Raw genomic sequence first — 26,949 nt, forward strand, 5'->3', positions numbered from 1 at the left:
TCACATTCAGTTATGCAAATAAATCTAATTATCGGCATGCTCAGAACAAGATAATTAACAGGGAAAGGGTTCCATATCAGTTGAAGACTATCTTCGAACTTTAGAACCCCAACACAGCGGATCCCTCCAACAGATCTACCAACACCCGGTAGGAATGTTGACTGCAGCACATGATCAATGCGAACACGAACGCCGCAACGGGCCACTACTAATGAGCCCTGGATATTCTCGAAGTGAAAACCCAAAGAGTGGGCTTTGGTGAATTTGGTAGAGGACGGAGGACAAACGAGTTGTGTAGGCAATAAGCAAATGGGAGAGAAAATAGTGCTATCGTATAGCAGAAGTGCTTATCGCATAGAGGAGCTACACGATCGTGTAGAAAATGCTGAATGATCATTTAGGAAAAACGTATACGATCGTTTAGATATATTGCGAGGTAAACGATCGTTTAGATAGAGAAGCAACTATCGTATAGGCTCTTGGGCGATCGTTTCACGAAATCTTTTGGACGGTAGAAAAAATATTGAATGCACCATTCAAAATGAAAACTCTTTTCATTTTTAACCTATCGGTTACCATAACCAACGCTACCTACTACCCACGTCTGAACATGAGAAAATGATTAATTATCATATAATTAATCAATTAATATAATCATATTATATTTATATCCTATAGTTTGATATCATATATCTACTATAGTATTTTCTCCTCTATTTGATATAAATTATATTTATATCTAATTTCCTCCAAAATAATGTATCTCATATGTTTGCTAATTATATTATATATAATTAACCAGTCCAATTATATCATATATAATCGAACTTCCTCTTGTAAATTTGAACATTTCAAATTAACCTAAATGCTGGTTCTCGACTTTTATCCAAGCTACCCAGGGGACCTAATAGACCTGTGGCTCGAAGCTCCAACGGTACGTGAATAGCTTACTAAACTCTTTAGCCACGAGATCCACCATCCGTTAACTGTCAGTGATTCTACTAAAGACCAACAGCTAAACTCTTCTTACCATAGATATATTTCTGTGACCATCGGATATAACCAATCATGAGTACGATGACCCTTCACAGATGCTCGTAAGTATAGTTGGGCCAATTTATCGTTTTGCCCCTGTAGTTACATCTCACTCCTTAAGTACCACTGATTCCTCTAATGAACAATACAATATAGTCCAACTACGTGTGAACACCTCTCGAGCCAAGAGAAGGTGATTGATGCCACATCGTTCAAGCCCTAGAATCAGCCCTTAAGGGAGCTATCTATCTACTTACCCCTGCCTCGGAGAAGGAGTGAATTCCATCTTGTGTAGCTGAGTTCCCAGCTCCCAAATCAGACGAATCCCCAAAATGGTAGGTTTGAATCGACGACCTGGCCACTCACACCCATACAAATCAAAGGACCGCCCTCAATGGCAGGAGTTCCCAACTCACTCAGGATTGAGGTCATGTTACCTATTGTAATCCTAGTGAAGTGAAGTCTCTGTCATAAACGGTGTTATATAACAAAACGTTAACACTTCGTGGTCAGGTCTTATATAAACTCTTTGTATAGGACGTCCCTGCTTGTATGTCCCCAATACGAATGATCAAGATCAGACCATCTATGACAAGTCACAACACTTGTGACCATTCTACAAAGAGAGCCGCGTCCGTAGCGTTACCAAGATAAGGCTTCCTTCCTATATCTATATACTACAGACCATTTTGGTTATCACTCAAGACATGATCCACTTGTATGTCACCACATATATGCTTGAGTCACATACAAATAACCAGGGATTTTATGTTTATTGGTTTGTGGTAAAACAAATAAAACAATTAACCGAGCAAAATACAAGATGTGAAGTAAACATCATATATTAACAACACAAGCGTTCGTACATACTGTTTACAAACTACAAGACACGAGACTTTAGGGCATCAACCCCAACAATTTTGTCATCCATCCCTTTGTGCTGGAAAAGTAAGAACTGACGTTCAAATAAATCTTGCAACGAGTCCATGATCTCACGTGTAATGACCATGTTCTCAACCCTTTTGGCCAAAACATCAGGTATGCTAGCCAAAATGTGAAGTCGGGCCAATGAATTTAGCCTTCATCCACACCTCATATGCATTGCGAACACTTAGTGGTGCATCAAGGGTCAGGACTTGAGAACATTCCTCAACCATGACAAAACCAAGGTCGTTTACCACGAAATACGTTTTACAAGACTCTTTTCACTGTATGTAATTGGTCAAATTAAAGACTTTAAATGGAAATACAAACGAGTTGCTGAAAACAAAAACACATTGACCTATGTTAGGGTTTAAGCAAATACCCATTCAAAAAACATACAACATCCAATAAGGTTTAGCAAAACTAACATGAACCCTGTGTGACATCTAGTTTCACAATGACACTTCAAATAAGGTTTAGAACAAAAGCCGCCAAAGGGAGGTCAATTATCCTTCCTCTGAATTGAGAAATTTTCAACCAGTCACTAATATACCAAAACAACTCTTGCTCCTATAATGACTAGCCATCATTGATTTGGTTAAGAGATCATTAACTTACTTAATAACCTCCCGTAAGTGTGACCCGCCATTTTAGACCTTAGAGATCCGCCCCAAGCATCCAATCCGAAAGGAGAAATCCGATTGGGGCAAAACCTAAAGCGACCCTATCCATTTCTGGAGTTCACCTTGATTTTGACCAACTGCATAAAACCTATCCGAAGAGGGATGCTCCTAGGGCGCCACGAGGGAGTATAGAATGATCTCATCGTGTGAACCAATGATAGAGATCGTAGGACGTGTTGACACACACCCTTCACCCAGTTACTATAAACACTCTCTCCGTCCACCTTGATATTGACTCATGCAAACACCATCTGAAGGGGGATGCTCCCAGGGTACCATGAGGCCAAGCATGAATCTCACGGCGTGAACATTCAGGGAGAAACATGAGTGGAATCATTGACATATAAGATACATCTCTTCCTCTCACTGAGTATTTCATAACCTAGGGTTTAGTTTACTTAAAAAAAACATGGCTAAGAATTTTAACTAAGTGGTTGTTTAGGTTTGCCCAAGAGTAACTTTTACCTTGGATAGTTAAAACAACTTTTGATCATCATCCATTAAACTCTTTAACTGAGTCTTTGTTCCAGCTGTCGCATGCTTGCAGAAAATCTATCTAATTCACTTTTCCAGGTAGGTTCTCAGGTAGGGGTGTTTCGTTTCTGTTAGCTTAAATACTAAAGGAACTCTTAAACAAGAGTGGCTATGAGCGGAAGCGGATCTTTCCGATTTCATTGTGACATAATTACCACAATACATTCAAACAAACAAATATGAATTGTAAATACTAATTACCGGTATGCTTTAACAAATAAAATACAAAAGACCGGGAGACTTACCAGTTGAAGAAAATCTTCAATCGAACTAGGTTCAGCGGAAGCGAACTCTTCACGTTCCTTATCGTCCAGTAATTAGTCGCCTAGCAACACCACGACCGTCTACACGATCAACAATGCACAAACAAACAGCAACTGGGGACGACACCACCACTTGAAGCCCTCAGTATTCTCAGAGTGAGAATCCAAAGGGTGGACTTTGATGGAATTGGTAGAAAAAATGAGGAAAAACGATCGTGTCAAACGAACAAGCATGTGGAAGAAAGAGATGACTATCGTATAGTCGGGTGCTTGTCATTTAGGTCAGGGTACACGATCGTGTAGTAAACACTAAGCGATTGTCTATCAAAAGGTAAGCGATCGTTTAGTTTCGCTCAGCGTGCTAAGTGATCGTTTAGAAATGAGCGATCGTATAGTACGCGAGTGTGCGATCGTTTGGAAGACGAGCGCTATCACATAGGCTCTCAACGCTAAGTGATCTTATAGTTCCACACTGTGAGCAATTTTTCAGATATATTTCATGTCTATCTCAAAAATGAAAAATATTTTCATTTTTATTCTTTAGTTACAAGAACTGAATCGAACTTCCCACTTTCGCATGAATCCGGAGAAATACTCGGCCAATTATCACATAACCGCCCAATTAATTAATTAGTTAATATAATCATATTATATTCTTAACCTATAGTTTGGTATCATATATCTACTATAGTGTTTTCTCCTCTACTTGATATAAATCATATTTATATCCAATTTCCTCCAAAATCATGTATCTCAACATTTAGTCAATTATATCATATATAATTAACTAGTTCAATTATATCATATATAATCGAACTCCCTCTTGTCAATTTGAATATTTCAAACTGACCCAAAAACTTATTCTCAACTTTATCCAAGCTACCAAAAGGACCTTATGGACCTATGGCTTGAAGCTCCAATAGTACATGAATAGCTGACTAAACTCTTTAGCCACGAGATCCACCATCCGTTAACTGCCAGGCATTCCACTAAAGATCGACAGCTGAACTCTTCTTACCACAGATATATTTCTGTGTCCATTGGATATAACCAATCATGAGTACAATAACCCTTCACAGATGCTCGTAAGTACAACTAGGCCAATTTACCGTTTTGCCCCTGTAGTTATATCTCACTTCTTAAGTACCACTGATCCCTCTAATGAACAATACAACATAGTCCAACTATGTGTGAACACCTTAGAGAAAGTGTGTGGCGCCACATCGTTCAAGCCCTGAAATCAGTCCTTAAATGAGCTATCTATCTACTTACCCCTATTTTAGGGAAGGAGTGAATTCCATCTTGTGTAGCCGAGTTCCCAGCTCCCAAATCAGACGAATCCCCAAAGTGGTAGGTTTGAGTCGGCGAACTGGCCACTCGCACCCATGCAAATCAAAGGACTACTCTCAATGGAAGGAGTTCCCAACTCATTCAGGATTGAGGTTATGTTACCTATGGTCATCCTAGTGAACTGAAGTCTCTGTCATGAACGTTTTTATATAACGAGACGTTAACACTTTGTGGTCAGGTCTTATACAAACTCTTTGTATAGGACGCCCCCACTCACATGTCCCCTACACAAATGATCAGGATCAGACCATCTGTGACAAGTCACAACACTTGTGACTATTCCACAAAACGGGTCGTATCCGTAGCATTACCAGGATAAGGTTTCCATCCTATATCCATATACTATAGACCATTTTGGTTATCCCTTAAGACATGATCCACTTGTATGTCACCACATACATACTTAAGTTACATACAAACAATCAGAGATTTTAGTTTATTGGTTTGTGGTAAAGCAAATAAAACATTCAACTAAGCAAAATCAAGAAGTGAAGTAAAATATCATATATTATACATCACAAGCTTCGTACAAACTGTTTGCAAACTACAGAACACGAGACTTTAGGGCATCAACCCCAACAAATATCCCAGCCTAGACAGAACCCGCCTTAGACAAAAGGTCCTTTATAGATAAATTTAATACAATTTTAATCTTTTATGCCAATCAATTTAATCCTATTAAACCGATTTAAAAAGATCAAACTAGGTTGCTAATCCCATTAGAAGCTTTGAACTTAGGTCTATCTCAATCTAATTTTAAAACCCTTTTAAAAAATGAGTTCACCCTAAGTCTGCATGCAACTCTTTCTTATCGATTTTAGTTCTAATTTCTATTATAACACTTACAACAGAAACAACTAAAACCAACTACAACGCAAAGCTAAACACATACAAGGCATTCATAACACTTAAATAGCCTAAGTGTCATGCTCCATGCATTGTTCATTCATTGCTACCTTTTTATATAACACTTATAGAAAACAACAACGAAACAAGCAAAACATGCTTCCATTCACCCTTATATTATAACGCTTATAATATAAAGATGATGCATGATAATGCTCACTGCATGCAATATAACTTTTATATTTCATGATGCATGCGCATGCTCTTTTGTAATTTCATCATGCTACATTATAACTCTTATAATACATGATGCATGAATAATTGCACACCTAAGATGGGTTTCAAATCTATATGTCAAACACTTTGCCATATAAACCACATACATCTCATGTATAATAAACAAATGTTGATGAACCGAGTAAAATTGCCTCAAAATCCTAAAAAAAAAATAAGCTAACTATTACAAAAACAAGGAGTCTCCGAGAGAATTAGAACACCAGTCCCAACATTGAAATACATATCTTTTGAGAAATTGATCACTTGCTTTTAACAACCATCAAACATACCTCATAAGCTTCTAGATTAGTACGCACCTGTCAAGCTTTGGTTTCTTTTTCCTCTCCAGAATCACCTCCTTCTGGCCCACCAAAATTCATTCTGATTTCTCCAAAAGGTATTGAAGTGTGAACCTTATGACCTTGATTAAACCTCTTTCAATCAACACCTAACTTAGGGGGTGAGTAACTTTTATGCCTCGACCATTCTTGTGAAGTGGATTGACTTTCAACTTTCCTCTTCTTCATATCTGGCTCGCCTGTCCTAGGCTCATCATGAAATATATGCCTCCTATCTCTCTATACTCTCGGACTCGACATATCTCAATAAATTTTCCCATAACACTCCTATATAGGATCTAAGATGGTAGAGAAGGAATCAAAAGAATCAAACAAATTAGATTTAGTTTAACTATGGATTTGAATTGAGACCACACACTTGAATAACAATATGGAATAATCAGGTATATAGTAGTGATTACACTATCATTTGGAAAAATAACAAAAGATGGAGTACTTTTTAATTATAGCAAAATGCATGGATATCATGTGAGTCAAACTTTTTGAAATTCTAAAATGTCCTTATCCTCTCATTTAATTGTAGTGTAATTAATTTGACATCTGTATTAATGAGACTGTAATTAATTGCTTAACTATATATCCCAACAGGCTTTCAACGCCAACTAACATCATTATTTTTCCATAAATCTTGTGATTGCGGATAATTTTCCATAAATCTCGTTATTTAACGGTTGTTTTGAATTTCTGTATCAAATTTAATAGTTAGTTTGAATATTCAATCTTCTACAACAACTAATTTTCAAATCTTGGTTTGAAATTTAAAATATCATGTTATCTTATTTTTAAATTGTTTTTATGATATCTTATTTTGGATTTTTAAATCTTATATTATATTAGTTTTCCTAACTAACTTTTTATATTTATAGTAGATTTTCTCTTAATCATAATTAAATCATACGTTCTTTAATTTTAAATTATTTTTATGATTATCTTTATCAAAAATTTGTTTTAAACGTGAGATATAAAAAAAATATTTCATCTTAATTAATTAGTCTTTTTTTAATCATATTATTTTTTTGTTTTAAAGATTCTATTGGGAAGAATAGCAAAACAAAATTTTCATCAAATATATAGCAAATACAGTCTCAAACGTGTTCCCATTTTTCTTTAACCCTACAATGTCTTCATCTGGATTTTAGTTACACTGCAACTAATTCTGCTATTGCAGATTTTTTTAAGCATAAATCTTAATTTTCTCTTACATTATCTCCCTACACTTTTTGAATTTTAAAGATCGAATGTAATCTTTTTAAAAATCAAATGTAATTTTTTTTTTTCCAATGATCATATTTGATTTAACTTCAATTTCAAAGTTTGTTTTATTTAATTTTCAATTTTCATCTTTTTCTTACTGATTTTATTTTTTGTTCTCAATCGACGACAAGTCTACTTTGGAGACTTGACTTAATTGATCAAATCCACTAGCATAGGATGAAAGGCTCGAATTAATCGACCATGACCAATAGTTCAAGTCGCAGTGTCTTTTCTTTCCAAAGTGATTCCTATCAAGTCATTGTGAAAAGTAGGTTAAACATATAAACGATGTTAGTATTAACTTGTTTGCCTTGGGGTCTTATACCCACCTTGATTGATTCAATAAGGAAGGATGTACCATCGTCGAAGATTGTTTGTTTCTCTTCTATTCATGAGATCTCCACAATTGTCATCAATGCCACATCATGAGTGGTTAGTAATTTCAATTGATGATTTTTAATTGGAATTTTCATACTCTAATCTAAATCAGTTTCTTTCTTCATGAATGCAATTGTTTTTATCAATACAGCCCTCACTTTTTAAACTAATATTTTGGTCTTGAACAAAGAAAAAGTATTGTTACAGAATTTTGGATAAGTTCAAAAACGATGTAGATGATTTGGTTAAGTGGTTTTCAATTGTAATATATTTGTTTTTAAGATTATTGTATTTATTGACCATAACTTGGAAACTAATTGTACTGTATTTGTATGTCACATAAAGTATTGCAAAAAACTTTCAAAAAATCTCTGATGACTACAAAACCTTACTAAGTGTAATTTTTTTCTTTAACCCTAAAATGCTCCATCTGGATTTTTAGTTACACTGCAACTAATTCTGCTAGCATAAATCCTAATTTTCTTCTAAATTATCTCTCTACATTTTCGAATTTTAAAAATTGAATTTTTTTATATATATATTTATTTATTTATTTTAAATATCATGTTTGATCTTATCTTTAATTTCAAATTTTTTATTTTATCTAATTTTTCAGTTTTCATTTGTTTCTTACAGATTTTATTTTTTGTTCTTAATTGACGACCAATCTAATTTAGAGACTTGACTTAACCAATCAAATTCATTGGTACATAGATGAAAAACTCGACTTAATCGACTGTCGACCAAGAGTTCAAGTCTATTCTTTCCAAAGTGATTCCTATTGAGCCATTGTGAAAAGGTATGCTAAGCATATGGAAGGTGTTGGCATTAAACGATTTGCCTTGGAGGATTCTATTCATGACCGCACCATTGTTGGCAGAGGAGTCGATTTCGGAGAGGAAAATGACGACAACTTGGTTGGAAAAGAGGTCGGTGCAGTGGTAGAATCTGGCCAACCGATAGTCTGTAGATGTTTGTTTTAATTACAATGTAATTACGAATATTTCTTTATAAGTCATTTACAATTTCATTTGTATGGTTGGGGATAGTTTAGACTTTTATAAATTCGTTTATATTTTATTTTTAATTTATTTTGCTATTTTTATGAATGAAATATTGATTTGCTATTTTTACAAACGAAAAGTTAAAACCTGCTATTCTTCTCGTTAACCCTAACAATATCTATTTCAAATTATATTATGGATCTAAAGGCATCAAAATTAGTGATGAAACAGAAGAACAAAGTCTACTTTAAGATTATTAGACTCAAATATGTTAGGCTACATTTACACCATGAAAAGGTAATAAATCAATAGTAATGTAAAAAGTGGATCTCATTTGATTACCTTTGGTGTTGTTTACTTGTGTTATGCATATGTACCGACACATGAGACTCAATTCCAAAACTATAAAAAAGAAAAAAAAAACTGATTGACAAACATAGCATGCTCAATCTAATTGTGTTTAAAAATTATTATCTCATCATTACCCTTACTAGTACGGTCCCATAGAAAAAATTATGAATTTTGATACTTCTGTTATTATTATTACTGTTATCGTTACTATTTGCGATAAAAAACAATTCAATTATATTTGCGATTTAGGCTTATTACAATTGATTAACCAATAAAATTCTATTACAATTTGGTAAAGGTGACATTAGTTATGTTTTTTCTTGTTCGGTTTAGGTGAACCGTACCGAAGAAGGGCGATACGATACCTGAAGCTGAAACCCAACCGAAGGGCCGGTGAGCCGAATTGAGATCTAACGCCGGAGAAACGCCACCGTCTGGCCGGAAGTAGACTGCGCCGATCAAAGGTCGTGGCTTCAGTTTCGAAAATGCTACGGCTAGGGTTTTTATTACAGGAAACTATGTGGAGTTTCTTGATTGATCGAATGAATATGGAATTTCTATTGGGAAAAAGGGGTTTAATGGATGGATAGAAAGAATTGGGAGAATTTAATATTTTGATTCTTTTCTCTCTTCAGCTATGGATACTACTACTCTGCGCAATTCTCTCAATCCCATTAAACGTCTCAAAGAAGAGTAATGCTGTTTTCCTTCATGTTTCTCACCTTCAATTTTGTTTTTCAATCTTGTTTTACTCATTCTTTTCATCTTCAGATTCGTCAGCAACTTGACTGGATCTTCCATGATCGAAATCGCAGCGCTTTCCACAATTATACCTGTAATTTCCTTCTATTTTCTTTCAATCTCATTTTTATGTGATGTTCTTCTCTCACTTTTCGGATTACTTTTGGCTTCTTCTCTCTGAGTTTGCAGATTCTGGTACTTCTTCGCCACTCATTCAACTCCAGCAATGTGATTGGTATGTCTCTCAGAGCTGTTCTTGGTAATGTTTTTCCCCCCCTATTCCAATTCACTTGAATTTTGAAGTGGCGTTTGGGGAGTTTAACTTTCTAACTCTGGACTCCTGAGCTAATTCGGGCTCATGCTTTTGCTCTAGTATCAAAATTTGATACGGAGTTCAAATTTTAGCTTTCATTTTTTTTTTCTTTTTTCAAGAATCAGCCATGAGTGTCTTCTACTTTGGGTCTTGTTACTTCGCTTTAGATTTTTGTTTCATTGGAACACTTACGATGGAAGACGGTTGAATTGACTCCCTCCACCCATTTCCAGGGTCGGTTTGTGATGCAAGTTTTGAAATGGCAACCAAAATTTTGAAACTCCTATTGTCAATCATTCGTCAGATTTATAGACTGGGACCATGAAATGGGTTGGGGAAGTAAGGGGATAACTGAGTTACTGATAGGAAAGGAAAGGAAGTAATTAGTGGCTATATAACCAGTTACTAAGATACAACCTCCTCTACAACGATAAGCCTTTAATTTTACAAAGGTAATATACGTGGAAGGAATATTCAACTATAGAAATACGACAAACTGGAAGTTGGTAAATCAGGTTTGATCCATTCTTATTCTTTGAACTATATAATTTTTATCTTTATGGTGACTCTGTGATCAAAACGTTGGGCCTGGCCTGAGTGCATCATCTGATATTGTTGCTTTCTTATCGCTCTTGTTTGTAAAGGCTCCAATAGGTTGATAGAGCCTCTAGTAATAGAATAAAATGAATGTATGGAACTTTTGTTTCCATTCTTCATCACGTGGTTAATCTTAAATCTCATTCTTTGCAGATCATACTGCTGCAAATGCTTCACTGAAGAAAAGTGATGGTCTAGTTATTCGCTCAAAGAGCTTGAAGCGATATTTAGCTGCAATTGCTGTAGATTTTCTTATTATTGTGATTCCCACTCTCTTGTTTTTCACTGTAAGTAACTTGAAATGGGAGATTAAATCTAGTATAATAGGGATTTTTTGTTTCGTTTATTGGTCATAACTTAAATGCTTTATGATTCATCATCATGATTACTATTTCTTCTTTTCTGCACTGGCCTGAGGATTTCTTTAGGCAGATGCGTTCTGCAACTTCATGTTTCCCGACTCTGAGTATTCTGCTTATAGACTCAAATGGGGTTTGAGGGATATGTTCATATGAGAGAGATGCTTTATTTCACTTTTATGATTTCCCATGAATGTCTCGTTTGGTTATTTATTTTCATTTGAGACCAACATAATTTGCTCATTTGGTATTCTGGACTTATTAATCGGTGGTTTTGTTTCCTAATTATTCATGTGACAGGTTCTAGCAGATTGGTCATGTTTATGTGCGATTTTATTGGTCTTGCTATTATTGTTATTGATTGCAGCCAAAGGGTAAGACATTTTCTGTTCATATTAAATTTTGTACTTTTTCCCGGGGAACAATCCTTATTGTACATTCATAGTATATAAAATGTTGCATGAGCTGCTGCTGGGCAAACAGGTATCTTCTGCATCACGCACTGACAAAAAGCCATTGTACTCCCAACACAGAATGCTCAATCATTCTCCAACACGGGAATCAGGAAACCAAAGTCTAAGGGCAAATATTTCATCTTTTAGGGTTGTTGTGGTATGCTTCTTAAATCATTTTTTATCTGTCACATCTTTTGTTCAAATGCTGTCTTTATCCTCATATCATCTAATGTATTCCTTTGGTTAACAATGTCACTGCAGATGATCACAACATGCTTGTGTATATTAGCTGTTGATTTCAGAATATTTCCTAGAAGATATGCTAAGACAGAGACTTACGGTACAAGTCTGGTAAGAACTTTAATGATATCTACAACGTACAACCTTTATTTTATTTTTATTATTTTTAAATATTCATATTTATTCAACTTTTTGTGTATGAAATCCTAATAATTATTTATCTTTCAAGTTTGTTAGACAGCCTTGTTAATACTTTTGTTATAATAATTATTTATCACCCAAGTATAGGCCTTAGTTCAATTAGTTTTGAGCTGGTGGTTCCCTCCATTTCTATCTTCTTCTTCTTCTTCTTATTCTTTTTTTCATGTTTAAAATAGGAAGTTCTATTTGACAATTTGGAGAATTTGATGAGAGACTCATTGTGGGAGGGGATGGGTGTGGGGGATGGCTTGCATTTGGTTAAACGGGGTTGATTTCTAGAGCTTGTGAAAGCGGGAAGTGGAATGAAAATTTAAGTTTAACCTTGAAGAATGAATCTCTTTTGGATAAGTGGTTGTGGCTTCTACTCTCTCCATATACAATTCTCTTAGAAGTTCTGAAAGATTTAGAATGCGGGAGACTTTTAGTCTTTTCCTTCATCAATGCCAGCTTGATGTGTCTCAAATGTCAATGGCGTTGGATGATGTCATATGCAGTTGGCATGATAGAGAAATCTCTAACAGGAAAAATATTGGAAATTTGGTTTTGATTTGTCGAGACACAATTGTGCATTCTGCTGGAACATGACTACCTTCTTTCTTTTGTTCCCTGATCTCTCGAGATATGGAATGCTAACCTGTGAGGATAAGTGAAGTAGCTGAAGACCTTAACATATACATGGGATCTCAAGTGGCCACTCCATGATGTTTTCTAGTTGTGTGGATTTGCTGATCTTTGCGGAGAGATTTTATATCACTGTTACAAACTAATTGCTAGAGCATTGAAGAGTATGGTTACTTGATCTAATCGCCACATTATTCTTTCACGCCCCTACCCAGTTAATCTTATTTTTGCTCTTGTTCTTGTTACTTTCACTCTTCCACTTATTATTTAATGTGTGTCTTCCTACCTCTTTCAGTAAAGAATACTTATTCTATTAAGTCATGGTAGTAGTAGTACTTATAATATATAGATATACTCATTTAATTGATGATATTCATAAACATGAGTATTACAGATGGATCTTGGTGTCGGTTCATTTGTGCTGGCAAATTCCTTAGTTTCTCGGCAGGCACGTAATGTCTCATCCACGTGAGTAATTAATTGCTTACCATCTTATATGTGTACATATGCATCTTCATTTCATGATGGGTATTTAGTTTTATTCATGGGGACATCACTCTCGAAAGAAAGAGCTTTATGAGTTCTCTATGCAGTTATATGCTTGAAACTTACCCCTGTATTCTTATTGATGAGAACGTAGACCTCTTACCTTAGAGTGACTGTACTAACTAAAAAGAAAACCATAAAAATATATTAGCAAAACTTTGAAATGTTTAGTATGAGCCGATCTCCAAAAAATTGACATGCAATGGATGGATATAATGAAATGCTGACTGTTGGCCTACGGATTTTAACAGGCAAAAAAATGCTCAATGTACTGGCAGTAAATATGGTTTCCTAGTTAAAAACACCGATAGGAAAAATATAAATTTCTCAAATATTAAACGTCAAACATGAATCCTTTTATAATGCTAAGACATGCATGTACAAAGAAAAGAAAGAATCCTCGATTACTTTTTGACTGAATCACTGGATTCAAGGTATTCATTATTGATTAATTTTGGATGCAAGACAAAGTGAATTAGAACTTGAAAGAACGGCCATACGAAGAAGCTTCCTAGTATTTTTCAATGTCCACTAAATATATTATCTAAGTTCCCATGTCTGACCGATTTAGATGTTCTTTATAACACGTATCATATTTTGCTTCTTTGATTCATATTAAATTATTGTGGTAAATTGTTTAGCAATATGCGGAATTCAGCTGCAAAACCATTTCACAATTTGTTGTTTTTCTTTCTTTTTTCAGAAATCGGAAAGGTGCATTAAAATCTGTTTTTCCTCTTCTCATTCTAGGATTTATTCGTCTGATAACTACTTCTGGTGTAGATTATCAAGTAAGTTTGTTTGTTGGTTTCTCGGTGACATTAATGTATAAATGCCAAATGTATCTGGAGTTTTTGAGATGTATTGAAGCTTATGCTTCTATATCTTGAAACGATGAAAACTTTCAAAATAATAACTAGAAAACCATGATATGCTCGATTCAACATCATTGGAGCACTGATATAGGCTAATATTGTGCAATTGGCCATCCTATTTGGCTAATTTATTCACTTTCACTATGACTTTTTCTTTCACGTTCACCATGCGATTGAAATAAAGGGGTCACAAAATATGTTAGCTATGAAATTTATTGCTCTGTAAACAAACTTTCTGTTGACATATGAGGCGCATAATCTTTAATTTATTCATATTTTATCTTTAAACTTGAATTGTTTGCACGTGAAACATATCTCTAGTTGTCTTCTTGTAGGTCCATGTGGGAGAATATGGAGTTCACTGGAATTTCTTTTTCACACTTTCTGCTGTATCAATTCTTAGCACTGTCATTAATATTCCTCCACAATATTCTGGAATTTTTGGTTCAACAATTCTAGTCGGTATAGTTCAATTAATTTATGGCGCTTGTTTGGATTGACTTTCGAATTGTTTTAAATGATATTCTTATGTGCAAATAAGATATTTTTAAACACTTAGTGAATCTAAACAGGCTCTATATATTCATGTTAGCACATAAAATCTCACAATCTGTGCTAAATTTCACGAGGCATTTTATTCTACAGGGTACCAGTATTGGTTGATATATGGTCTAAATACTTATCTTCTTTCAAATCAGAGGGGATCAGATATAATCAGCCAAAACAAGGAAGGACTTTTTAGCATATTTGGTGAGTACCGAGTAAATTTGAGTGTATCTTTTCTTCCTTCCCGGAATAGGACAAACTTTTAATCCTTTGCTGCCACACAATACTCAGTAATTGATCATTCCATTTGCAGGGTACTGGAGTATTTATCTTATTGGTGTGCAATTAGGGAACTCTCTATTCTTTGGAAAAAATTCATCTGCTACACTAGGGAGCAAGAGAAGAGCAAGGATAATAGTTTGGATTCTTGCTCTTTTCTTTTGGTATTACTCAATACCTTGAGCTCTGCCTGATTTTTCTTTTTGAGAAAGAATGCCTGATCAGAAGATAAACTTATAAAACTTATCTTAACGCGTCTGTCAGGATGACAACCTTGCTTCTGGATTCCTATGTTGAGCGAGTTTCTCGTAGAATGGTAATGATATTTCTCTGTTAAGCCATCCGTTTACATGCATGATGGTGTTTATAAACCTATAATCAAATTTCTTTTTGCAGTGCAACCTGGCATATGTCACTCTGGTATTGGCACAAAATTTACAGGTAACTGATTTTTATTTTTCTTACCCACAGAAAAACTTTATATTCTGAGACAAAGTTGGGACACGTTATCCCCTAATGAAGGACACTGCTGCTATATGTCATTCTGGTATTGATGTGGGACGATATATTAGATAATTAGTATAGCTGAGTTGTTAGTTTTGGTTTAATTAAGGTGTTATTGGTAGTTTGAATTTAATTAGTTATTTCATATTTTCTTGTTATTTGTAAGGGAGTCTTTTTTTTTAATCATTTTGAATATTGAATTTTGTTCTAGAGAGTTTTCTCTCAACTTAAGGATAAATTTCTCATGTTTGGCCATAGATTTCGCTAATCTCAAATCCGCTTTATTAGCTATGGTATAGGAAAGGATTCATTTGGTCTTGGCGCTACTTTAATTACCCAAAAGAGACAAATTTATTGTTGCATGTTCATTGATTTTCTTTACTAGCCAATTTTTGTTAGGCTAAATGACAGGTAGGCCCTCAAGTTACCTTTCCTCTTCTTCTTCATTACCTTTTAGCTTCTAGGCTATATAGAAACTTGTGTGTAAGAACCAAGGGAAAAAGAAACTTTCGAAAATTTATTGCAATAGGGTTGTCAGTTGTTACCCTCAAAATTTTTGTTTGTGATTGCAAAATGGACTCTTCGCACACATAGGAAAAGGATACTTATAGCAATATTATTTTACAGGTTTTGGCAATATTAATGCTTTCTGGTTATGTTGCTGGGAATGAAACTTCAGTTCTTGAAGAAGCATTAAACAGCAATTTACTGGCAGCATTTCTTTTGGTAACGTCACTTCTAGTATTTTCATCTTAGTCTTGCAAATACATCTCATTTCCTTCCAATTCTTATTGCTCCTTTTCTCCTTTCAGGCAAACTTGCTCACTGGACTAGTTAACTTATCAGTCGATACCCTGTCCACGTCATCCATCACGGCTTTACTTATTTTGCTTGTTTATGCATTTATTTTATCCATTGCAATGGGATTGGCCAATTTCAATGGCATTAGGTTGAAGTTTTGGTAGGTAAAACAAAATGAATTTGATTGTGATAATGACACGTTCCTTCTATGTAACTTTAAAACAACAAAATATCATCAGACAAATTTTGTTAACTACTTTATGCTACACCAAGAGAAGAATTTTTTTGAGATCAAAAGAGTCCATAAGGACTTGATTCAGAAATTTTAGATGACAGATAATGTTACGATACTACAAGTATACTACAAAAACAGCTGTAAGATGTACAGATCACACCAGCCAGCAAATCTCATAAGGGTAGTTGGAATCTCAAACAAAATCTTGGTTCTGAGTTTTCTACCAAGTGATGAATTTGATGTTGAATCTGAGTGGATCTATGATTCTTCAGGTTGGCTTTCAACATTGTCTTCTTTTGGGGTTTCTGATTCGTTGACATTTCTTTCACTGAATTTCAGGCGAAGGGGTCTCCCCATCAATTCCTGTGGAGGGAGAGAGTACAGCATTTCAAATATGCAAGGAAGGAATGAAATAGAACATTCCACTTGCATTAGAGGCTAAAATGTATCATGGTACTGAGTTATTTTTCAGGTTTTCAACAAATGATACCTAAAAAAAGCAGTAATTCAGGTTTTCGTTTTTCGTGAGTGTTGATTCAAACGTGAATAATTCGTGCATCTAACACTCAAGGTCTGCTTAGAATAACTTTTCAAGTACTTAAAAAAAGGCGCTTTTAAGCATTTGAAAATTCATTCCAAACAAGTTCTTAGTTGCACAAAACTTCGTCAATTAACAAGTTCTATAGAACCTGAATATATTAAAAGATAAACGATAACGAATTACAAGATTAATCAGGTGTTCAAAGCACTTATTGGAACATTCTAGGCGAAGGATTCATAATCTGAATTAAAACCAAATAGTCTCAATATTTCCTTGTATCCCCCACGATCTCACAACGTCATCCTTGGTTGTCTTGAACTGCTTCTAAGAGTAAAGACTATGCTCACAAATCAACAGAGATCCTTTCGACATGCTTTTTTCTCACTCACATGTTTCCTAAGAAAATTTTCAGGAGGTTACCTAACATAGGATTGCTTTAAGCTAAGCGTGTTTAACTTTGAAGTTCACATCATTGAACCACCAAAAAGGAAGATGCACATTATTGGTATACATAGTAACTTTCAATTCTTTTAAGTTTTTCTTAACCATACTTTCAAATCCCTAGGATCCTTCTCATTCAGATGTGATCTTGGTTAATTCATGTGTCCCTCCTAAATTCAGGTGTTACACTTCCACGCTCTCAATCTTGAGAATACTCTCATGCTGTGATTCATACTCTAAAATATTGCCTCCTTTACTCATTCTCCTAATCTCTATTTATAGCCAAATTCTATAACGAACTCTCCTAACTAATTACTAATATATTTATATTTCTAGTAACATTCTTGTCAGATCTCAGGAAATAAATTACCTTTCCCTCCAAGGAAGAAAGTGCAGTTTCTGCTTCCTCTCGAGTAGCAAAAGAAACAAAACCATATCCAGCAGATCTTCCAGAGGGGCTATCGAAGACAACCCTGGCTGCAACTGGATTAAAGTTTTCAGAAAAGAACTCTCTGAGATTGCTGGATCTCACTTTCCATGCAAGATTTGATACATAAAGTTTATTCACTGTCTCTACAGGAGGGGGACCTGGAGGCTTTGGAGGTGGAGGTTTCTTCAATCTCTTTGCAAACTCTACTTTTATAACTCTTCCTGATATTTCCTGCACAAATATATGTTTTCATGGAACATATTAGCATGTTATAGTTACCATGAACAAGACCTAGATATGTCTGTCACAATAGTCAACAGGCAGTAGTTATGTTACGTATGTTTAGAACCAATATAAAGCAAAATGACTGAAATGTATGTCATAGTAGGAAGTAGTTATAATACCTTGGGCTTTTAAGAAATAACCATATGAGTCTAGTTTTTTCTTCTCTCTCTTGGATGACCCAAATTTAGTTGCACTGCCACTAATGTCAAGTGACTCAGATTCTAATGATAATGAAAATTAATCATTTGCTTAGGTCATAAAACACCAATTGATATTAAATTCTCCTTAAAGCCCATTTGCGACCGCGAATTTGCATCCATCTCGAATTGATGAGATCCTAAGTGCGATTTCAAGTTACATTCGATTTTTGTAAAGATATAAATTCACGCCTATTATTAAAATTTTGCAATTTCATAACTTTTTCCGAACGTGGATTTGTGATAAGTGAGACCTATGCTCATGAATGGACATTTTAACAAATTGTGATGCACTTTCAACCACTCTAAGTTGGTCGAGTGGCATGCAAACATGTAAGAAAAAAAAAGTAAAAGGAATGAGTTCAAACTCTAGTTTCTTCAATCCCAACCCCGAAACTTAAAAATATCCAAAAAGGAAAAACTCTTGAGGATTCTCAAAGTGGTTATATACATACCAAAGTGATATTGAAATTGTGCATTTCAATTTCAGAACCAAACCAATCAAATAATTGGTAGAATAACAGTAAAAAAAAAGAATAAGAATTCATTGGGGCAAATAAGCAAACAGAAAGTGAACAGAAATAGGTTGAAGAAAACCTACTTGAGAGTCAAATTTCTGAATAGCAGCTTGAGCTTCATCTGGTGAAGCCATAGTCACAAAGGCAAATCCCCTGCTCCTTCCATTTTTCTGCTTTATAATCTAACACATTCCAACACAAATTCATCAGGTACATAAACATAAAAAATACCAATTTATATCCATAAATTTTAGGAGTTGTATCCATTTAAATTCTCAACCTTTGTTAATGTATCAATTTTTACCTTCCATTATGTTCCGTTGGGAAAAGTCTCATGTAAAATTTATATTTGTATTAATTAAACTCTTAAACTTTCGTAAATGAATTAATTTAGACTTTTAGATAAAAATTCTTTTTGAAAACCGTATGTGCATTTACTTTAATAAAGCATATATGATGTTTAAAGATAATCAGAATGAAGGGTCTCTTACTTAATACTTTGTTTGAACAAAATCTGAAAGAGGGTGTATACAATTAGTTTTAGATTTTTATCTTTTTGAGTATACAATTCGAAGAATGGACTTTGTGATTCCAACATATTTCTATGTCAATTGAGTTATCCTCGACCCTAAACATTATTAGGGAACAAAAAAGAAAGAAAAGAATAAGACGAACCTCAACATCAGTGACAGTTCCGCATTGTCCAAAGAGCTCCTTAATATCAACGACAGAGAAAGACCAAGGTAAATTGAAGATATATAACTTTTTCTTCTGATTCACATCCTCATTTTGCTCTGAAGCTTCCTCCAAACTTACCTCTTGCACTGCAGAACATAGTCGGCTGCCGCCGCCGCCGCCGTGATTTCGCGATGGATGGAGGGAGAGAGGGGAAATGGCGGTTGTGGGATTGAGGGGACGGAGAGGGGAGGAGAAGGAAATTCGAAGCTTAATGGCAGAGGGAAGTTTATTTAAGCGCAATTTCGAGGAAGAAGAAGAAATGTACTGAGAGATTATTGGAATTGCAGATTCGAGCGTCGCCATTGTTGCGATTTCGTAGGGCGGAAGAATGTGGATAAGGCGATGGATATTTTGTATTCCATTTTTCCTTTAATTCATATGTTCATTTTTGTGTCTTTTTTTTTTTTTTTTTTTATTTACAAAAATAGTGCATAGCATAAATGCTATTCTTCGGATTTTAAAACTCATAGCATATTATGTCAATTGAGTTACGTTTATTTTAATTTAATAATTTTTTACATTGTTTTTAATTTCTACATTGACATAAAGTAAAAAAAAACATTTTCATTATGTCATAAAAAAAAATTAAAGAATATCACATGAAACAACAAAATCAGATAAAATAGAGCGGAAATCTTTGACGACGATTTCAATTTGTGCCTTTTACTTTAAAAAATATGTCTACTATCCGTCATTTTCTACCAACGTACTATTTTTGCCATTAACTTAAAATTTCAAAACATTTAAAAAGTAAAGAAAACAAAACAGGGAAATACATAGAACCGAACTTTTTTTCTTTTTTCTAATTCAAAAATTAGCTTAAATTTACAATTATCTTTGTATTTTATTCCACCTCCAATACCCCTAAGTTAATCTATGATGGTTTGTATTTTATTCCTAATTTCTTCACTATAGTTCATTATGCCTGTTATTTCATGCTTTGTAATCACAACACTTCAAATACTAAAGGGAAAATTACATTTTTAGTCCCCAAATTTTGAAGAATATGTACATTTAGTCCATGAATTTTAAAAATGTAACTTTTTATTCCTCAAGTCTATAAAAATAGGTCTATTTAGTCCCTGAATTTTTAAAATGTACATTTTTAGTCCCTAAATTTATAAAAATAGGTTTAAAAGGTCTTTGAAGTATTTTTTTGTTAGATTTTTTTAAAAATAATTAATTGATATTTAAAATTGGAAAAAAATAGTTTTAGAAAGGGTGTGGTTTTTAAAATTTATTCTTCTAATTTAAAATGTCATATAATTATTTAAAATAATAGTATAAAATCATTTGAGAGACTTTTTAAACCTATTTCTAAAAACTAAGGGACTAAAAAGATATATTTTAAAAACTCAGGGACCAAATGGGTCTACTCTCATATACCTAGAGAATAAAAAGGTACATTTTTAAAATTAAGGGACTAAACACACATATTCTTCAAAACTTGAGGACCAAAAGGGTAATTTTTCCAATATTAAAAGTATTAGTATTAAGTATCTTTTGTCATCATTGCCAAAATGTTGATTAATTGATTATTAAATATAGTTAATTTTTTGTGATATTTTTTTTAAAGAAAGAAACTACAAACAATTACTAAATGTATTTCATCTCTCAAAGCAACTACAACAAATTAAGAGATAAAAACATTGTTCTAACAAAGATGATTAAAGCAAAGAAAAAGGAAGAAGCTTGACACATTCAAACATGGAAATTAGATTCTAATGGGACAAGATGCAAACTTTATTACATAAAAGAGAAATTCAAGTGGAAGCATCAAGCTTCATTAACCCTTTTGCCAAAGCTTTTACACATGTTGTTTATTCTCTTTACAATTAACAAATGCTCCAATAACAACTTTTCCCATTCAATATTCTTTCCCCTTCCATATGGACAAGTTTCTCCTTTTCTTTTTTCTTTTAATAATAATAAATTAGTGCTTAGAAAATTGTGATTGCTTGCTTTCTTTGGCTTTCATTTCCACATGAAAACCCTAAAAAAAACTTCCTTCAAAACAAGGCAAATAAGACCCCACAAAACTTCCCATCACAAAACCTAGAAAAACTAATTCACCACCAACAAAACCACCTCTTAACAATGGCATTGAGCAACAATGTCATTGCAGCCATAAACTTCATTGCTTTGCTTCTCTCGATCCCCGTCATCGGTGCTGGGATCTGGCTCGCAACCGAAGCCGACAATGCCTGTGTGCAGGTTTTGCAATGGCCGGTCATCATTCTCGGCATCGTCATCTTTCTAGTGGCTTTGGCAGGTTTCATTGGAGCATTTTGGAGAATTTCATGGCTTCTAATGTTCTACCTCGTCGCCATGCTTGTTCTCATAATTCTACTCGGTAGCTTGGTTATCTTTGTCTTCTCCGTCACGATGAGAGGATCAGGCCACGCCGAACCGAGCCGAGCTTACTTGGAATATCACCTTGATGAATTCTCCCTTTGGCTCCAAAGAAGGGTCAGAAGCTCTCATAAATGGGAAAGAATTAGAAGTTGCCTTAGTTCCTCTACTACATGTGCTGAGTTGAACCAAAACTACAGATTTGCTCAAGATTTCTTCAATGCCCATATCACCCCTTTCCAGGTAAAATTCTTCTCACTTAATATATACATATATATAATTCCAAAACTTTGATTTATTAGGAAAAAGTAGAGAAAATTTCTGATTTGATCGCTAAATTTTGAAGTTTACATTGTTAACTTTCTATTGGAGTTTTCAAAATTAAAAGAAAAGTAATTTTTTCTTTCAAATTTTGACTAAAAATTTAAATGTTTCTTTGATTTTAGATTTTATTTGTTAACTAATTATTTTTTGAATTTTGGTTTTTGAAAATTAAACCTATAAAATACTTTTTTCATCGTTCTACTATTTTCAACGACAAAAATAAGTTTTTCAAAAAAAAAAAAAAAAAAAAAAAAAAAAAAAAAAGTGGATTTTTTTAGAAAAGAAACTGAAAAAAAAAAAAGAGAGAGAGTAATTTTTGCTTTTAGATTTAAGTTTTTAAATGTTTCTTTAATAAAAATAAAAACCATTGCAAAAAAAAATTGAAAAAAAACAAACATAGATCTTAAAAAAATTGAAAATTAAAAACGGAAGAGTTACCAAAATGAGCATTTTAATTTCTTGTATTGAAATTTAAATCTATGACAAAAATTAGGTGTAATAGTTTCCTCTCTTCTATATCACTCAATAAAATATTTAAAGCATCTAGATATGATCAAAAGTTCCAAAGCATATTTAGGATTGAGTTTGAAATGATTAGAACCAATTTTTCTTTTTAATTTTCAAAATCATTCTAAAACATGTTTTTAATCGTTTAAAAATCAATTTTTTATGATATAAAAATTACATTTAAAAGTGTAAAATTAAACATCAAATTTACTTTGCGCATGATCACTAAAAGTATGATTTTGAATCTGAAAAAAAAAATGATTTTAACAATTTGAAAATCACTTTCATACATACACTTAAACTTTCAACTTTTTAACAACTTAAAAAGGATTTTTTTTTTTTTTTTTTACTTTATGAAGTATTTAAAGTCATTTCAAACGGGTTCTAAGTCGATAGAGATTCTAATATATATTTATCCTTTTATGCATATTCTTTCGCTAGTCGGGGTGTTGCAAGCCACCAACAGATTGTGGTTTCACGTTCGTAAACCCGACGTATTGGATTAGTCCAATTAGCAATGGGGCGAGTATGGATTGCTCGAAATGGAGCAACGAGCAAACCGAACTCTGCTATGGATGTGATTCATGTAAAGCAGGGCTACTAGCAAACATCAAAGAAGAATGGAGAAATGCAAACATAATTCTATTGATTGCACTTGTGGGACTAATTTTTGTGTATTTGATGGCTTTTTTTGCTTTGAGAAATGCCAAATCTGAGGACCTTTTCCGCAGGCACACGCAAGGCTATACCTAACACCAAAATATCAACATAAACATAACCTTTCATTTTATTTACTACTTTCATTGATTTTCTTTTTCATGAAGTAGTTTGGTTTCTTTCTCGGGTTCATCGAAAAATACTGATGTTGAACCCTTTGATTTTTAGAAATAGTGATAGGTTTTGCTAATATTGACTTATTGATGTTGAATCGTTTGATTTGTGGAAATTTGATAAACATTTTTATATGTGTTTATGGAGATGTATTATTTCTTGATTAAAATAGGTTTAATTTCATTTTTCTTAGTGTTAATAAGTGTGAGAATGAGAATCGAATCATTAATTTGAGATAGAGTAGTCAATGCCTTATCTGTTGAGTTAAGTTTGGACAGGGATTAATTTTGGAGTTATATGGATGTTTCTATATTGGATATGGATTTTTCTTTTTCTTTTTGAGGAACCAAACGACGAAAAAGACACTAAAGAATTGCATCAAACGATGCAAGAAAAACAAACCACCCAATATAGGGAAAGTAAAGAATAAATGATAAAATTTATTTTAGTCATTGTTATATAATGAATTAACTAAACTTTAAATTTGTTTTAGAATCATATCGGTACCAAATCTTTAACATCTAGAAAAATATTTAGGGGTGTTTGGAGTCAAATTTTATGTGGGTGGAGTGGGCTATAATAGCCCTAGCCCACCCATGTTTGTGACTCCATTTATAATAATTGTTTTCGTTTAACTTATGGTTAATTACAATATTACTATTTCAAATCTTTTTTGTTACTGTGTGTAATATTTCATACTCAACATCTCTTTCCCTCTCTGTTCCACACTAAAATACAGACTATTATAACTAACAGATAATAATAATTAATTCAATCCTTCCAACACTCCCTTACTCAAAAGAGGTAAGTGAAAAAAAAATATATGTTACCACGACAAGTTTTCATAAAATACTTAAAAAATTATGACAAATTACAAGTTTTTAGTCTCTATGTTTTGATGAAATCGTTCTCAAGGTCCCTATCATTGTTAAAGAGTAATAAGAATATATGATACAACGCATTATATTTGTGAATGTGACAAATGAACTATGTGATGCACCGTTAATAATTCAGATTTAATGATGCAAGGATCTAACTAATCACATTAATTGAGAAAGATAAATTTATTGAAATGTTTATTCTTTATTTTAATTGGAAAAGAAAGAAATGAAAACTCTAAAAATTAGAGTGTAACTATTTTATTTTATTTTTAAAATTAAACCTATATCATCCATATTTTTTACCATAATTTATATCTTTATTAAGTACAATAGTTGAATTCTCAACCAAATTCTAAAACAAAAACAATTTTTTGAAAGTTACTTTTTTAAATTCTTAAAATTTGACTTGCTTTTTTAAATCATTGGTGAATAGTAGATAACAAAAAACAAAAAAGAAGAAATTTAGAGATAGAAGTAGTGTCCATAAGCTTAATCTTCAAAAACAAAAACAAAAACAAAAAATAAAATGGTTACCTCTCAAGGCTTAGATATATTCAAAGTTATGGATTCCATTATTATAGGAAGTCACCACTCACTAAGTGCAAACTCACCTTCTAATAGGAGTGTTCACGGTTTGGATACTGTTCGACTCGATTTTTAAGTCCAAAACTGAACTAAATCGAAAATTTTAATTTCATTATATTTCTAAATTGAACCGAACCGAACTGAAACTTCGATTAGGTTTAGTTTTAATGTTGGTCGTATCTACTGATTTATGCAGTTTTTGTCTTTCTTTAGGAAAAGTGAGCCCAACTTAGTCCATAAACATGTAAGATTTGGGGTTAGGGATAACTAAGAATTTTGAATTGGGCTCAAATTCAGTCTTCAGAGTTCGGCCCAATTTTAGAATTACTAAAATTTCCAAAAATACCTTATCAATATCAATGTCGTCATATTATTTTTGTCATTTGTTTCAACATGTAGAGTTGAAGGTTTAAAATTTTAACCATTTGGCCGAAAATATAATGCCTTAATCAATTGACTTATACATAGGTTGACAAGGCATATTATTTAACTGAAATTTCCTATATTTGCTTTATAGATTTAATAAACAAATAAATATAAAGTAACAAATGCAAGTCAATTCGTAACCTATCAGAAAATAGCTTAGTGAAAAGGTATCTATTATCATCCTATGAATAGTTTGATCCTCCTTACCCACATTGGTTCACCTCAATAGAAGAAAAATGGTAGGTTAACTTAACGAGTTTGAAGTATAGTCTTGCCATTAGATGTATCGATAACTAATTTTCTTTTTAGCTGAGAATCGATTTTCCAATGTATGACATAAAGGGAGTAAAGAAAAGAATTTTATATTTTTGAAGGGCACATTTGAATTTGTGACATAGGTACTAAAATAGGGCATATATGCAAAAGAGAAAATTTATATGACTTATGAGGGAACTTTGTATGTAGGTTTCTGCTAAAAATTCTATTTAAAAAAAAAAAAAATTACACACATTAGAAATATTGAAAATAATGTAAAAAAAAAAAAAAGGAAAAAAGAATATTTATCCAAATCCATCATTATTGGGCCCCACAAAAAGTAGATTGTCGGACTGGGCCAAAGCCCATATGGCCCATGGAATGTGTCTCTTTTCTTGGATGTCCGACCACTTGTCAATGGGAATGTAAAAATCCAACATTTCATCACAACTTTTGAATTATGTTTTATTCTTTCACGCTAAAATGATAATAATTCACTTTTCCGGAGAATGTTAAGATGAACACAATTCAATTGATATAAAATTTATATATTGATTCGAGGTTAACGAAAAATTATATATGTAGTTCAAATCTCCTTATTCCTATTGTATTAAGGGTTGGTTTGGATCGATTTGGGAAAAATTGTTTTTCAAAACATTCATTTTTATTTATTTATTTAATAAAAATTGATTAAAATACACTTGAAAAGCTATTTTAAGTGATTACCAAATACTTGAATTTCTTTCAAATGACTTATTGTTTAAATTAAATACATGAACATATATTTCACACCCACCTTAAATTGCATTTAGTATCATTCTTCATCTCTCCATCAATTTTTCCGTTAATTAAGCTAATGTAACACCTATTTTTTTTATTTTAAAAAATTATTCATTTTAAAATTAATAAATAAAACATTTAGTTTCTCTAATTCTTTTTTCCATCTCAAATGGTTTTTTAATTTAATAATTAAAACTTTGAAGTATTTTTTAAAATAAAAAATAGCCGTCACATCAGAGCTCTCTCAATAGTTAATAGAAAAATTAACAAAGAGACCAAGAATACTAT

The 26,949-nt window shown here is 33.0% G+C and overlaps 3 protein-coding genes across 5 annotated transcripts; 2 read left to right on the forward strand and 1 right to left on the reverse strand.

Moving 5' to 3' along the window:
- Positions 1–9,519: 9,519 nt before the first annotated feature.
- Positions 9,520–16,632, forward strand: LOC120090481 (transferases, transferring acyl groups). Of its 3 annotated transcripts, none has more exons than XM_039048182.2 (17): positions 9,520–9,721; positions 9,893–9,950; positions 10,029–10,092; positions 10,188–10,233; positions 11,062–11,195; positions 11,568–11,641; positions 11,801–11,879; positions 11,984–12,073; positions 13,179–13,252; positions 14,034–14,121; positions 14,541–14,667; positions 14,851–14,955; positions 15,065–15,194; positions 15,295–15,346; positions 15,427–15,471; positions 16,162–16,260; positions 16,347–16,632. In XM_039048182.2, the coding sequence occupies exons 2-17, from the start codon at positions 9,895–9,897 to the stop codon at positions 16,497–16,499; spliced, it is 1,416 nt and encodes a 471-aa protein (XP_038904110.1). In that variant the 5' UTR covers positions 9,520–9,721; positions 9,893–9,894; the 3' UTR covers positions 16,500–16,632. The 3 variants fall into 3 exon arrangements, with proteins under 3 accessions (XP_038904110.1, XP_038904108.1, XP_038904112.1); XM_039048180.2 differs by having other exon boundaries at positions 9,570–9,721; positions 10,188–10,257; XM_039048184.2 differs by lacking the exon at positions 14,541–14,667 and having other exon boundaries at positions 9,570–9,721; positions 10,188–10,257; positions 14,081–14,121.
- LOC120090482 (RNA-binding (RRM/RBD/RNP motifs) family protein) lies at positions 16,461–20,193 on the reverse strand. The gene is made up of 4 exons (XM_039048186.2): positions 19,658–20,193; positions 19,066–19,164; positions 17,923–18,213; positions 16,461–16,933 (listed from the first exon to the last, which is right to left on the reverse strand). The coding sequence occupies exons 1-4, from the start codon at positions 20,021–20,023 to the stop codon at positions 16,829–16,831; spliced, it is 861 nt and encodes a 286-aa protein (XP_038904114.2). The 5' UTR covers positions 20,024–20,193; the 3' UTR covers positions 16,461–16,828.
- A 1,483-nt stretch (positions 20,194–21,676) lies between these two features.
- TRN2 (Tetraspanin family protein) lies at positions 21,677–23,903 on the forward strand. The gene is made up of 2 exons (XM_039049637.2): positions 21,677–22,315; positions 23,345–23,903. Exons 1-2 carry the CDS (start codon positions 21,818–21,820, stop codon positions 23,654–23,656), a joined length of 810 nt encoding a protein of 269 aa, XP_038905565.1. The 5' UTR covers positions 21,677–21,817; the 3' UTR covers positions 23,657–23,903.
- Positions 23,904–26,949: the final 3,046 nt, after the last annotated feature.

Source organism: Benincasa hispida, chromosome 11, assembly GCF_027475165.1.
Source record: "Benincasa hispida cultivar pf3 chromosome 11, pf3_genome.v1.1, whole genome shotgun sequence".
NCBI classification, from domain to species: domain Eukaryota; kingdom Viridiplantae; phylum Streptophyta; class Magnoliopsida; order Cucurbitales; family Cucurbitaceae; genus Benincasa; species Benincasa hispida.

What these genes read in the sequence shown, in the direction of transcription:
- LOC120090481 (XM_039048180.2), top strand. Translation starts at nt 9,895, where the DNA reads ATGGATACTACTACTCTGCGCAATTCTCTCAATCCCATTAAACGTCTC. An exon ending in CGCTTTCCACAATTATACCT is followed by an intron (nt 10,093 to 10,187) that starts GTAATTTCCTTC and finishes CTGAGTTTGCAG; the next exon opens with ATTCTGGTACTTCTTCGCCA. An exon ending in AGGACTTTTTAGCATATTTG is followed by an intron (nt 14,956 to 15,064) that starts GTGAGTACCGAG and finishes TTCCATTTGCAG; the next exon opens with GGTACTGGAGTATTTATCTT.
- LOC120090482 (XM_039048186.2), bottom strand. Translation starts at nt 20,023, where the DNA reads ATGGCGACGCTCGAATCTGCAATTCCAATAATCTCTCAGTACATTTCT. An exon ending in TTCAGAAATTTGACTCTCAA is followed by an intron (nt 18,214 to 19,065) that starts GTAGGTTTTCTT and finishes ATATTTGTGCAG; the next exon opens with GAAATATCAGGAAGAGTTAT. An exon ending in TTTCTTCCTTGGAGGGAAAG is followed by an intron (nt 16,934 to 17,922) that starts GTAATTTATTTC and finishes CTCCCTCCACAG; the next exon opens with GAATTGATGGGGAGACCCCT.
- TRN2 (XM_039049637.2), top strand. Translation starts at nt 21,818, where the DNA reads ATGGCATTGAGCAACAATGTCATTGCAGCCATAAACTTCATTGCTTTG. An exon ending in CCCATATCACCCCTTTCCAG is followed by an intron (nt 22,316 to 23,344) that starts GTAAAATTCTTC and finishes TTCTTTCGCTAG; the next exon opens with TCGGGGTGTTGCAAGCCACC.